The sequence below is a fragment of the Cynocephalus volans genome, chromosome 5, assembly GCF_027409185.1.
Source record: "Cynocephalus volans isolate mCynVol1 chromosome 5, mCynVol1.pri, whole genome shotgun sequence".
Classification (NCBI taxonomy): Eukaryota; Metazoa; Chordata; class Mammalia; order Dermoptera; family Cynocephalidae; genus Cynocephalus; species Cynocephalus volans.
Window position 1 is genome coordinate 74,848,709 of NC_084464.1, and position 14,389 is coordinate 74,863,097.

Here is a 14,389-nt window from a genome sequence, read left to right on the forward strand (position 1 = left end):
GATAGATGGGTAGATAGATAGGTAGGCAGATTATATAGATATAAATGTAGATGAATGGCAGACAGAGACTGATAGATAGATATAATTAGATAGATACAGCTGCAGCCAATAGCAAAGATACTGTATGGCCTTAGGTATATTGTTTAATCTGGAGCTTCTGCTGCTTCTTTCCTAAAAAAGGACAATAATCTCATAGTTTTGTTTTGTATATGTACATGTAAAAGTACCTACACTAGAGCTATTATTATATACCTAATTAGAATTATTAGAAATAAATTTTTCTCCCAAGATATTTATTTATTATGCAACAGATTTACTAGTTTTTAAATATCCTCATGATGGCAATAATAATTGTTTTTTCTTCCTGTGTCTGCATAGAGACACTAAGCCACAAATGTGAAGAGTCCAATTTCAGTGTTTGTTCTACGTTATGTTTAAGTAAGAAAAAGAGCCACTCAAAAGTAAAGTCATGCTATTTCCGAATAGACAATCTGTTAGATATTTTGAGTTTCCTTAGATTTATGGAGGATTAATCACTGTATCATATCACTTCCAAAGTTCTTGCTGTGTGACATCTGGTGTTATTCTTAACTATTAATTTAAAAAAATACAGCTGCTGCCAGTTGCAGAAATTTGTTCAAATAAAACAGAGCTCATTTATGACCTCATTATGTATGTTTTTAAAATACCACTTATGTGTTTTATTATATGAGTATAGACATTTTATTCCATCTTACCCTTGCTTATTTTTCCAGATTTATCCAGGCTCGATAGAGTTAATGCAGGTGATTGAAGATTTTATACACATTGTTGGAATGGGGATGATGGACTTTCAGAATTCATACTTAATGACTGGAAATGTAGGTAAGAAATAGGATTTTTTCCCAAAACCTTTCTGAAATTAAAAAAAAAAAATTGCAAGTATCTGCACTGTATATTTTCAAGTATGATATCCATTGTTCATATTTTTAAGTGTATGTGAGTAAATATTCATTCATATATTATGGATACTTGGTGTCTAATTTTAGATGGGTCCAACTACATGTGCATGATATGTATGTACACACACACTTATATACATACATATACACACATATGGTATCCATCTGCATGCATTTATATGAATGCCTATAGGTCTACTTGGCTGTATCTGGACACGTATATGTGAAAGATAACATGTACTTCTTTTTCTATTTGCCAAATGTCTGTTGCTATACAGTCTAATTTTCAAAACACATATGCTAGAGATTTTGAAATATTGAGTCTTCATTATCTTCCATTGTTCATGAATATGCCAAGTTACTTTCATGCTAGGTGTCCTAAGCAGGTGCTGAATGTGTATGTGTTGTCGAACACTTCTGCCACTGGAGTTTTCCTGAAAACCTTCCAGGACACAGTGGCTCTCTCAGATCCTTCTGTAGTGAATTCTGTCATGTTTAAGTACATAACGTGAAAACGCATTTCTTCCTTTAGTCACCTTTAACATTGTCTCTTAAGTAGGGAGGAATGACACAGAAAATCAAAACCTACACACACTTTTCTACTGACACAATGACATTGAACCAACAACAAATATATTAGCCAAATGGCATATTTTTTTTCCAGTTAAAAATTGGCAAGAGCAAAGAAATTGTTTTCTTAATTATTATACATATTGAATTGATATTGTTTTACAGTTTTCTCATTTTATTAAAGCTTCCTCCCATAATCTTACTGTGATTCAGAAAGGTTTTCTTTCATTTTTCATGTTTTAATAGTCTTCACATAAAGACCACTGAACTATAGATAGTAATGGGTTTAAACAAATATATTTTACCCCATATACTTATTCAGATATTTAAGCTTTAAGCTTTAGTTTGTGTATCAGAAAGATGCCTACCTTGTTGGGGGTATTAACTAGGAAGTTCCAACTGGTATAGAACATAATTTTTTTTTTTTAATGATTATGGTTCATTTCACACTTGATTTCTTCTGAAGGTCCTTAAGTCCTACGGGACTAATTTGATTCCAGGATGTATTCCACCAGAGTGACCTCAGATTGTAATGGCTTATAGCTAACTACTAGTAATACTCTTCGGTTGAGGAAAGTCTATGTAATGAAGTTCTCAAGAGTCTGGAGACATTTTGGTGCCCACATACCCTCTTTATGCAGCACAACAATGCCTTATTAGTTAGATTGATGTCTTAATGCACTTTCTCAGGCCGTTGGAGGGCCCAGATTTTCCCCAGACTGGATGTCCAGCAGCTTGTTCTGGTTCAGAAGTGCAGTGAGCTATTCCTTCTTGTGGGCAATGAGAAGAAAAAGGTACCAAGGACAGTATCTTTGTTAAAAGACGAATTCAGAAGTCAGAGAAAGTCAATAAAGGTCCGTTGTAAAAGTGGCTGTGCAAAGAAAGGAAAATAGTCTTGAGGAAAGGGTTAGCATGGTGGGTTTTAGGGCACATGGAAGGAAGAACTTAGAGAGGTTCTAGGGACACTGTTCAGTCAAGCCGGAAAGAACCACTCTCCTAAGGGCCCTGTGACTTCTCTGGTGGATGAGTACGGCATTATAAAGGGTGCCATGCCAGATTAGAAAATTAGCAAAGGAATTCACAAGTAAAACTAGGGTAGAAAAACAAAGAACTACAGTTCTCTTGGTTTATTTTGTAAATGTTAATATCAAATTCTAAAAGGTACTGCTAATTAAAAGTATTATCAGGTCAATACATGGCATTTGTTCAAGATGTGTTTGGAAAAAAATATATAAAAAACAAAGCCAATATCAGAGTTTAGTAAACTTAAATTTAGACTTAAAGGAGGTTGTTTCAGAATAACAGCATGTCAAATTCTTATATACTCGTATTATTTGCTATAAAACCATAAATGTCCAAAAACTGCAATTATTTATTTATCTTTACCTTTCCTTTGACTTACCAAGACTGTGCTTTTGAAAATTTTGTGTATTTTTTTGCAATAAGACTACATTATCTAAGTTTCCTTTTTTCCTTTCATATTATTAAACTTTATGAGGTATATTAAATAAAACTTAAAGCAATTTAATACTGCAAATAAAACCAATATTATCCTATATTTTCTTCAATTTTGCATAATAACAGAGTGATCATTCAGCCTCTATCATTTATGTAGCACCAGTTATCTGTATTAAAACTGGTGTGCTCTGTGAATAAAAATCCCAAACATTATAGTGACTATCTCAAAGAGCTCTTATTTATTGTTTATTTCCCGAAATACTAGTCTAGAAACTGACATACTGTTTAGGACTTTTGCAAAGTGTATCCACTCATACCAAATTGAGTAATATGAATAATGATCACTTATTATTAATACTCTTTATGTTATCCAATTTAATATTATGCATATGAAACGTGATTATACTGTTTTGTCTGATATTTCCAATGCTTTTGAGCAAGGACATGTATAAATAATATTTTATAGTAGTAAATTGTGTAATGTGTGATTTGGCACTCATTTGTCCTACATTCTAAGTCCAAATACTAATTATTCAATGTCAAGCTCATTATACAGAGCATACACATATGCAAGCATGCACACATACACAAAGCATGTGAGAGAAAAGCAAAGAGTAGGTAACTAAGAAAGGGTGCTTATTTCTTATGGTCATTTTCTCCAGAATGTATTGGATTAAGACTACTTAAGGAACTTCAAAAGATCATGTCTTTCAGAGAGATTATAGATTATTTTTTTATAAAGCCTATATGCATAGCCACCTTGCTTTTCTAGGCTATAGATAATAAGTTCCTGAAGAAAGAGAGAAAGCTTAATAGCCAAAAATAAATGTCAAAAAGACGATAGAGTCTCAGAATTTCACTAGTAGTTTATTTTATTTCAGCTTTAAGTATAGTTTCAGCATTTCTGTTTTCTGGTTCCTGGTTTAGGTGGAATGAGTTGGAAGCAGAGACAGTGGTATTAGTGGCATATAGGTAGCAAATAGAGTAGATAAAGAAATAAAAGTTGTAAAAGAAAGAATGCAATAGAACATGGAGTCCATATTGTGGAAATAAGACTCCTCACCTTTGAGAGCATTGTTCTAAGACTCAGGATAAGTTTATGTTTAAAATCATGGCCTTAATTCATGATAATTAATAATTTTATCTTAATTTTAAGATAAACGTTCCTATAAAATGATTAAAATGGCAGAAAAAAGGAGTGACATATCTTAGAAAGATTTTATTCTAAAATAGTTCAAATGAAAAGTTTTGAAACTTCTTTTATCTGAAAAATGTCCCTACCTGTATCAGCTTTTGTTAAATGAAATGTTCTTATATGCAGAAAAATCTATTAACATTTTGGTATGTATGCATGCAGGTTCATTTTTGTAGGGACCATATCCACAGCTTTGATCATTTTATCAAAAGATTTATAATCTTAAAAAGTTTAACACAGGTTTGGAAAAAAATAGTTCTACAAACCAAGATGTTAAGCCAATTCATTCATAAAATAATTGAGCTCCAATAGAATATTTATTTTTTTATTCACATATGAATATGATATTCAAAATACACACATGATAATTATAATACATATAGGTTCATGTGAACTTACAATAGACTAACATTCTTCTAAATAGTTTATATAAATACTGAATAAGTAAACGAATGAATGACTGCATATAAAAATTGATATGTTATAGAAAGATTTCAATTTTCAATGTGCCTTTTATTGTAAAATTGTATTCTAAATGTTCCAAATATGCTGCATAGGTGAGTGGGTATTGTTTTAGGAAAAAATATGACTTTTTCAATGTATCGATAAATTTTTTATAAAGTATTATCAGATTGAATTGCATAACTTTACGGTATTTAATACGGGTTAATGAAAAGTTTTTTTTTTTCAGCAAAAAGTTATTTTTCTTCAACAAAAATATTCCTTGAAAATTTATTTAAACTTGCTTTCTATACTTCTCTCCATACATTTTCTCTTCAGTCTTTTGCAATCCAGCATTTCTCTCATCACTTTCCTGATAATCATATTGGAAAATCCTTCTAAAAATTCCCAATTGCCAAATTAAACCTTCCGTTTTCCATCCTTCATGTCCTCTGTACCTTGCTAACTACTCATTCTTGAAACTGTCCATTTCCTTAGCATTTTTTATATGTAGTATAATATAAAATATAGTTAAAGGATAAAAATTAGACTTAAGACCTGGAAATATTTGGGGTTTTTTTGAAGCAATAACATAAAATAAAGATGATGAAACACTGATGAGGTAAAAAGCACATTATCTGAGGCCCAGCTGTTTGTAGTTTCAATGACAACAGAATGTGTAAGATCTTACATGATTAGAGTAATAGGGCATGTGCATGGATCTCTGTTTTTCTAAAGATTTGTCTAAAGTTGCAATGGAGTGTTTTATATTTTATGTTTCAGTCGTGCACTTTCTACAATATCTTTGGGTAGCATATTATATTTGCTTTATGTAATGAGAAGAATAGCTCATTCTTTAAAAAGCAATTGTTTTAATTTAGGAATTAGAATTAGAATTACATCCACTGAAATGAATTCAAGGAAAATCAGTTGTGTGTTGCATGTTGCTAGTCCACTGACTATGTTCAATAAAAACAAAAAGAATTTATCTCTTACTATAAGCAAAACCTTTGCTAAGTGATTCAGGTCATTAAAATAAATGAATAATCATCTAGCCTGCAAGGAGATTGCAGTCTAGTTGTAGACATAAAAAAATTATGTAAATAACTAAATACCACGAACTTTTTGGAATGTGTCATATATTAGAAATTAATTCTAGGAGATGTGGTTCTCTGTAAGGATCAAGAAGAACTTCTTAGAAAAAAAAGCATTTAATGCAGACTCCGAAGGATACTGGATTGTTGACGACTCAACATAAGGGGAGTGAGTAGCAAGTAGATGGTTACATTCCAGAACATTTCTTTAGTAAAGATGGTAAAGAGATGTCAAAGTTGAGATTGTGCTTAGGAGATAAGTGGTCTATTTTGATAAAAACACGTATGTATAGAAATAAAGGAAGTTAAATAAAATTAAAGAAGCATGTTGGGGCATGATTCTGCATTCTGAAGAAACTAGTGAGTCACTGAAGCTTGACCTAATGAGAGTGGTGCTTTGGTAGAGCAAATGATAGAGGAGAAAATAGACTTTATCAAGATTGGGAAAGACTATAAACAGAGTTCATCTAAATATAGTTAAAATATTTTTTACAGTAATCCATGAAGGAAATAATAAAGACTTGAATTAGTGGTAGAAAGAACAGGAACCAAAATATGGGTATGAATTTGAGACTCCCTCTGAGGCTAGAATTGATAGATTTTATAAATGACTGGGGTGTGGGAGAGAAGGAAGGGATTGAGATTATATTTATTCAACAAACATTTGAGAGTATCTTTCACATATTAAAATTTAGAGCAGTGTAGCCCCCAAGTGAAAAAATAAAATGAGATCTTGGGTTTTAGTAGAGAAGTCAAATCTGTAAATACACGTGGTAATCAGCTGTATAGAAGTGATAGTTGAAACCATAAAAGTTTTTTCTATTATCAAGATGGTAAAAAGAAAGAAGAAACATAAGGCGATATCTATATTAAAACCAAAGAATCAGGGCAGGTATCAGAGTAAGAACGCTCAGAAGTAGTAGGTTTAAGAAGTTCCAGGACAAGGCAGTATAAAGTCAGTGTTGTGTAATTCATAGGAGGCAGAGAACATTTCAAAATGCATACTGTAGTTAATATCAATTGCTAAAAAAAAGTTCAGAATATTAGAGTTAAGAAAAATCTTAAGTGATGGTATAACATGAAAATTCTCCAGGAAAGGTTCAGACATAGTGAACAGGATCCAAATTTCCAAGTTCTTTAGGTGTTTTCAATGAATCACACACTTAACATTTTGATACAGTTAACTCCAAGAATTTATTTTGCACTGACAAAATGTTGCTACACCCACTTACTGCTGTCTCACAATTTCTCCTTAGGAATTATTCAAAGCTGACAATATCAAATAAAAAGGGAATGTTTTTAGGTTAATAATATTTAAATACAGAATGTTATAATTTTTAGTTGTAAGAAGTTTCACAAGTTGTTCTGATGTATAAACTCTAAGAAAGATAAAATTCTCAAAAGTATAGTTTCAACATTTCTCCAGTAATCCAACAGGGCCAGTGCCTTGAAAACACTAAAGTTAGGATATTTTCCTTTGCCAAGCTAAATATCATTTTCTATTCTTACTTTAGAGATATAAAATATTGAGCTTTTGAAAATGAATATTCATACTTGCTATTTTCTGAAATTGAATCCAAATTCAATCTGAATAATGGTATAATACAATTTTGACATCTCTTTTCTCTCCAGATGCTTTTTCATCAACATAGAGTCTATGTTATTTCTTACATTCACCGGTAAACTTAATCATTTCTTAGGTTGAATATCTGTTTCTTCTATTAAGACACTAACTTTCAATCTGATGATGTAACTATAAAAATGAAGTGGCTTCTTTTTCTAGGTTTATTTTTCTTTCTGTCACTGCTTAGTTTTGTGATTCACACATCTCCATTACTTATTTAACTTCCTTTCTTTAAAAATGAGGTACTTGTAGTCAGTTGACACCAAGTCCCCAAAATAAACAATTTAACATCTTTTTTGTTTATTTGTAGCACCCAACATTGGTTCAGTCATCTAGACTTGGGTCTGAAAGCGTTAGATTTTACCCCCACCTCTGGCTCTGTACCACCCTTGCTAGACACCTGAGTCATGTAGGTGTTTTTCTGTAGTTCAGAAAGGAAAAAGTAAAAATACCTGTATCTTTATGGTACTGACATACTACTTTACTTGAGAAAAGAAATAGTTCAAACATGGTTTTAAATTGTGACCTGGAATGATATGCAGCTCTATGGTTTCTTTGATTATTTTTCATTTAGTAGGAATCATCTCCTGATATTGACTTTGACCCTCTTATTCCAAATGGTTGCGAGAGGAAGCACTCCAGAAGTTGTTGTGAAAGGCCATATATGACTGTATTTGTTCGTTTATGTTGCTTATAACAAAATACTTGGAACTGGGTAATTTATAAATAAAGACAATATTTATTGCTTATGGTTTCTGAGGCCATGAAGTCCAAAGTCCATCTGGAGGTGGCAACAGTGACCCAGGGGTCTCACGTTGCAAGGGGGGTGGAAACAGAGTGAGCAGAGAGAGAGAAAGACAGACTCTCCTCTTTTTTTTAAAGCTCTCAGAACCACACCCCGACCTCCATTTTTAATACATTCACTACTACATGGTCTTACAACCCAGTCACCTCTTCAAGGCTTCACCTTTTAATTACCATAATAGGATTTCCCACCCTCTTAACAGTCACAGTGGGGGCTAAGTTTCTAATACATAAAACTTGGGGGACACAACTCAAGTTCCAGTGAGTTTTGGGGGGACATAATTCAATCCACTACAATGACCTTTCTAGGGGCAAGCAAGACCAATTACTCTGAAATGTAGATGGGCTCCCCTCAACCCTAATGAGTACCCCAGTTTCAGGTGCTCCCCAGTGCCACCATAACAGATTGGTAATGACTCATGGATTTAACTAGTTTTCAGGGGTCTCAGACATTCGTTCAGTAAATATGTGCCATGTTCTGTTCTAGGTTATAAGAATTTCTCAGTGAACAAATTAGACGAAGCTCATTAGTCAGTCAAATACCGTCTAACATGCCCAGCAGTTACAATTGCTATGAAGGGAAATGAAGCAATCCAACAGGGTAGGGGGACAGAAAGTGATGCGAGAAGTGTCATTTCAGATAGGATGGTCAGGGAATGCCTTTCCTCAGAGAAGTGGTATTTGAACATAGAACTGGATGCCTGTAGAGCATGAGATGTAGTGACATGTGGGAACAGAACACTTCAGACAGAAGGAACAGTAAATACAAAGGTTATGATGCATCCCTGTGCTTCATATATTGAAGGAATTGGAGCAAGCCATCGTGCTGGAGTGGCTGAGGGAGGGGCCGCGGCAGGAGATGAAGTCAGGAAGAGGGTGGGAAGTGAGACTGTGTAAGCCATTTGATTGAAGGTCTGAGTGGGATGCAAAACCATAGAAGGGTTTGAGAAGAACAACATAATCTAATTTACATTCTAAAAGGATCATTCTGACTATGAAGGGTAGAATAATAGACTGAAGGGGACATGAGTGGATATCAGGAAAGCAGTGAGGTGTTTCTTGCAATTGGCCAGGTGAAGAGAATACAGAGGCAAGGACGAGGTGACAATGGAAATAGTGAGAAGAGGTCAGATGCTGGAGATATTTTAATAGTTGATCTGACAGAGTTTTTAATGCTTAGAAATCAGGTGTGAAAGAGAGGGTTCAAGGAAATGTCTCCCCTGCCCCTCCAAGAACCCAACTACAGAAGTAAGACAAATCTATGTCAAAAACCTACTTTGGCAACTATTTAAATGTCTCTAAAGTTTAGAGTCCAAAGCAAGCTTGTTTTGGTTTATTTTTTATATGTTCTCTTTCCTGAGTCCAACACAAATCCTGGCTCTTGCAGTTTAAGCCAATTTCACTTTTACTGTGCTCAGGGAGATTGAGCAATTTTATCCTTAGAAGCCATCAGCATCCTGTCATCATCCCACCATCTGAATCCTTGGGCAGAAGACAGGATGAAATTTTCATTAAAATTATTTTGTAAAGCTGTATCTCAGATTGAGTTGCCAGTTAACAAATCAAATAAATCTCACTTTCTCTATCATTTTTGAGTTTCTCTTCTATTTGTAAAGCCATGGAGCCTCAAGAGTGGAAGAACTCTTAGGGCTCAACTAAGTCCAGCAAGAAACTAGTGAGTTCCATTCTACTTTTTAAAAATGTTTTCTATTTTTTAAAAAACAAAAATGTAAAAAATATATGCAACTTTGTTACCTAAGTTGGAATGGTCTTTGCAAAGCATTTTTATCTCTACAGCTTTAAAAAAACATCGTTTGTAATAGTACTGCTACCACAGTTACAACCTTGGACTTTAATGTAGAAAACACTGATAATGTTATGGTTTCAAATTATCAGTAGGCTTGTATTCTTTTAGAAGTTAGACAGGGTGAAAATACTTACATAATATTTTAAAATTTATCTAATCTCCTTTATACAGCCAAACTCAAGGACACAATTATTCATGGAATCATTATTAAATAATGTTTCTTGTCCCTGAAAAATTTAAAGACATTGTTAATAGTCATTTTCTCTTGTTTTGAATAACCCAAATGCCCTAAATCTCTCCTATATTATCCTTAAATTATGCCAGTTTCTAGCTCTAATCTTAACTACTGCTCTGCTCTGAATATCTCATATAGTCTTCAGATCTGTATTTAACAATTTTTGCTCATTTAACTTCATTTAATTTACTATTAAGAAGGAATAGAGTCTGCATGTTGCTGCTTTAAAATGTCTTTTTTTTCTTGTACCTTACATGTGCGTTATTTGAGTATACATTTCAATGAAAATTCACTAGTATCACACCGTGACTATTATTCTGAGGAACTCTTTATCAGAAGTGATATTTGAGTATGGTATATAGAAAAATGTTTTGTGTTGTTTCTAATATTATTCCTTTGGCTTTCCAAAAAAAGTTGTAAGTAAAGATACCCTATATTCTATACATCTCCTCAAATTAATACTTTCACAAATATTCGTTACACAACTTACTCCCAACAACCTTGCAGTCTGAGCATTAAGGGCACTCACATAATTTGTCCTACATCAGTGCTTCCCATTCAGAGTGGGTGCATTTTTCCCCTTTGCATCTTAGTAATTGAAAGTTAAAGATTTGTTTCATTATCTTGCTCAGCCAACCACACTGTAACCTACTTCTGTTATATAAAAAACTTCAGTGTAGTTTTTTGGATCTGACTCTAGGGAAATCTTACTCATATGTTCAGTATTTCTATATCAAGGTAAAATAACTCCCGACCATTTGTTTTCTTTTGTAGTAAAATTCTTCATATACACCTAGTTTATTAAAAATTTAAAATTGTTTTTCTGGCTAATTACATGTTTTTAAAGGATGCTGGAGTTATTTTATAACACATTAGTCAATGAAAATTTTGTGAATTTATTTCTCATTCATCTCCATCCCTTCCATAACTGTCTCGGAGAGAGTGCTTGGAGGACCAAATCTTTGGCGCTAAGGCCCATCATTTCTTTTGGATGTTATATTTACTGGGAAAATGCTCATGGTCTAAAGAAACTTAAGGAGGTCACACAAAACTCAGTTGGAAACTTATATAGAATGCACAATAACGTACAGCAGCATTTGGAGCACAAATGTATGAAAAAGATGAGAAGTATAAAACAGAAATGGTAATGAAGAAGGCATGTGTTTTAGTGCTCCATCTTGGTGTATCGAATACACCCAAAATTGTATCCAAAAAATCTTGGAATTATAGATCTTCCCTGGGTGACTTCATTCTTTCATTTGAGATCAATTCCTTCAGAATATGGTAGATTCATACTTATAAGCGTAAATAGAAAGATAAAATCCAAAACCAACTGAAAGCAAATTTTGTATTTAAAAACATATTACTTCTGTTTTTATGCAATATGATAAAAATTTGAAATTAGTAAAATTGGCATAGTGTATGCCTTCTTTCCAATTCTGCTCTTCAACTGAATTAGACATATGTTACCGTGAGTTTGTGTGAATATGAAAAACAATCCCATTTTAACTGTTTCTATGGCAATAATTGCTTATCTCTATGGCAATAGTGGTCTGCCTCTATAACAATAACCAGTAAAGAGAACAGAGACACTGATTCCTTTTTAACAATTTTTCGTTTTTTCTATTTTCATAGTTTCACATTTTCAAAAGTCTTAGTTTATTTGTTTATACCAAGAATTCTGTGATAAATTATTCCTCTTCTCCATTTCTTCCTTCACCAAATTCCAAATAAACAGTTTCTCATCTGGATTTGAAAACTGAAAAATCTGACTCCATTTAAAGACTGGTGCTCTTACATAAATGCAAGCAGGAACGCCATTTTGTATCTTTCGAAATATGCTGGCTTTGGAGCTAGACACATCTGGCTGCAAACCTTGGCTGTACCATGACTACTGAGCTTCTACACGTCATTTCATCTCTAAATTCCTGTTTACTTCTTTCTGAAGTAAAGACAATGATACCTTCCCCGTAGAGGTATGGCCAAGGTTAAAGATAACATATTTAGCACCTGGTGCATAAAAGGCTGTCAGTCATGGTCATGGACAACCACAGGGCAAATACGGCTCTACTCCTGACTGGGAATGTGAACATGGTTAGATCACTCAGTCCCCTCTAAACATACTGTGCTCCTCTAGGGAACTTCTGAAGTTCCTACCTACATTTAGTACCCTACATTTTAAAAAATCTGAATATTATGCTCACAATGTGCTTCACAACAAATACCAGAATCTCAGACTTCTTAGGCAGATGATGCAACTAATCTAGAAAACTATGTGAGCTGTTGGTTTTTTAAAAAGTATATTACACAGTTGCCTTCTGTAGCATAGTGACAATAAAGGCACACCAGGATCTCAATGGTATTTGTCATTTTGCTATCTTAAGAAGGAGCTATTCTTCTCCTCCATGTGTTTGTTTTTCGTTCATCAGATCTCAGCTATCTTGAATAATTGATGCAAAGAAATCCTTTCTGCTTTAATTTTATAATTTGTCTTTAACATGTATTTCATCTATTGTGGTCTGCAAAATTCTTTCAATTATCTGTATAGATGCATCAAATAATTCTGCATAGAATTGCTATATACTCTGTAATTCATAAATGAATTAGTTCACTCTTAACCTTAAAGTCTTTTGAACAGTCAAAAATATTTTTGTGCTTTTGTAACCTACCTAAAATTTCCATATGAAGAGTTTTAACTTCACAAATGAAAATAATTTCATATATGGCTAATATACGTGTTTCCTTTACTTTGATCTTTTGTTTTGGTCTGTGGCACGTGTATATGAGAAAGCAGGTGTGAGTGTGTGTTTGTGTGAGTATTTTCTAAAATATTTATCAGTGTTTGAACCAGAAATTCAGTTCTTTTATATAACATTAAAATTCATACTGTGGGCTTAGAGGACCTTTGGTGCTCTTTTCAATGTTACGTTAAAGAATAAAGATACTTTTTAATAAAAGTTAAACTGAATTGTGAACACAAGAATAACAAGATTGAAAGGGTGTGTAATTTCATGTGCTATACAGTATTATATATGAGGCATAGCTGATGACTACAAAATAGAACCTTATAGTTGTAGGAACTGAATGACTCATAAGGACATGCTTTATACTGATGTATAACCATTTGAGTTACAATATTCCTCTTTGAAATAAGAACCTTCCTCCTTTATAAGAATCTGAATCTATTATTTGATAGCATGAGCCCCCTTCCCTTTTTTTTCTACATAGGCTCCTTTTGCTTTCCCTAAACTCTATTAATTTTACCTAACTCCTTCAAATTCTTTCCTCATTGCACCTAAAATGTAATGATTTGCTTACGAATGAGGATCATCTCTATCATCTTAAAGTACATTCTGAAAATATAGAGTATTTCAAAAAATCATAAAATTTAAGAAATATGAAATATTTATTTTTAAGTAGCAATTTCTTAACAAAAAGTAAATGTATTATTGTGTAATATAATTTAGACTACATAGGTAAAGCAAAATTATAATTGGTTGGTATACTCTTTTTAACTACATATAACTTACTGTAATGAAACAAAGCACTCAATTGGATCTCAGAGTGTATGTTTTTATGTATGTAGAGGATGGAGGAAACTAAACCATTGTTTGGGGATTTTTTTGTTTGTTTGTTTGATGATTCAAAGACCAAAATTGTTTTCTGAACCTTAGTTGCCTTAGTAGTCTATTGCCTGAGATGGGAAGGAAATTATCTTTGCAAGTATAGAGTTGATATATTATTTTTTTCAACAGCCATTCTTTAGTTTCTTTATAATTCCAAATGTAATCTCATGAATCTCTACTATAATACCATTAAGATCTAAACATTATTTTTGCAGCATAGCTATCCAAAGCAAGTCTATAAAGTGGGGTTGATCGTACTTGGTTCAGAGTGTGCTGTGGGGTCAATGGGTGCACTGGTACTGGCACTCAGATGCTTGGTAAATGATATTCTCTGTTATTGCTATTTGTCCTTCTCCTTTCTTAACGAAATTATATTTGTTTAAGTACATATACCCAGCATCAGTACTCCCTATTTTTTGCAAAGGCATAGGGCCCGTGGTTTCTCTTCAGTGAGATGAAATGGCTAAAATTCTACAAACAGGCTGAAATCACCTCCTTGTTCTTATTCACGTTATCTTTGAGTCATGTACTGAACCTTGCCCAGTTCTTCCTCCTCCAGTTAAAATTACTCTCCTACTCTTTATTTCTTCCTTT

The 14,389-nt window shown here is 33.1% G+C and overlaps 1 protein-coding gene across 1 annotated transcript in view; it reads left to right on the forward strand.

The window, feature by feature from the left end:
* ADGRB3 (adhesion G protein-coupled receptor B3) overlaps positions 1-14,389 on the forward strand; it is a 658,639-nt gene that overhangs the window by 339,073 nt on the left and 305,177 nt on the right. The window contains exon 11 of the mRNA XM_063096759.1: positions 756-864. Within this exon, the coding sequence (XP_062952829.1) occupies positions 756-864 (109 nt within the window). The remainder of the gene's footprint in view (positions 1-755; positions 865-14,389) is intronic.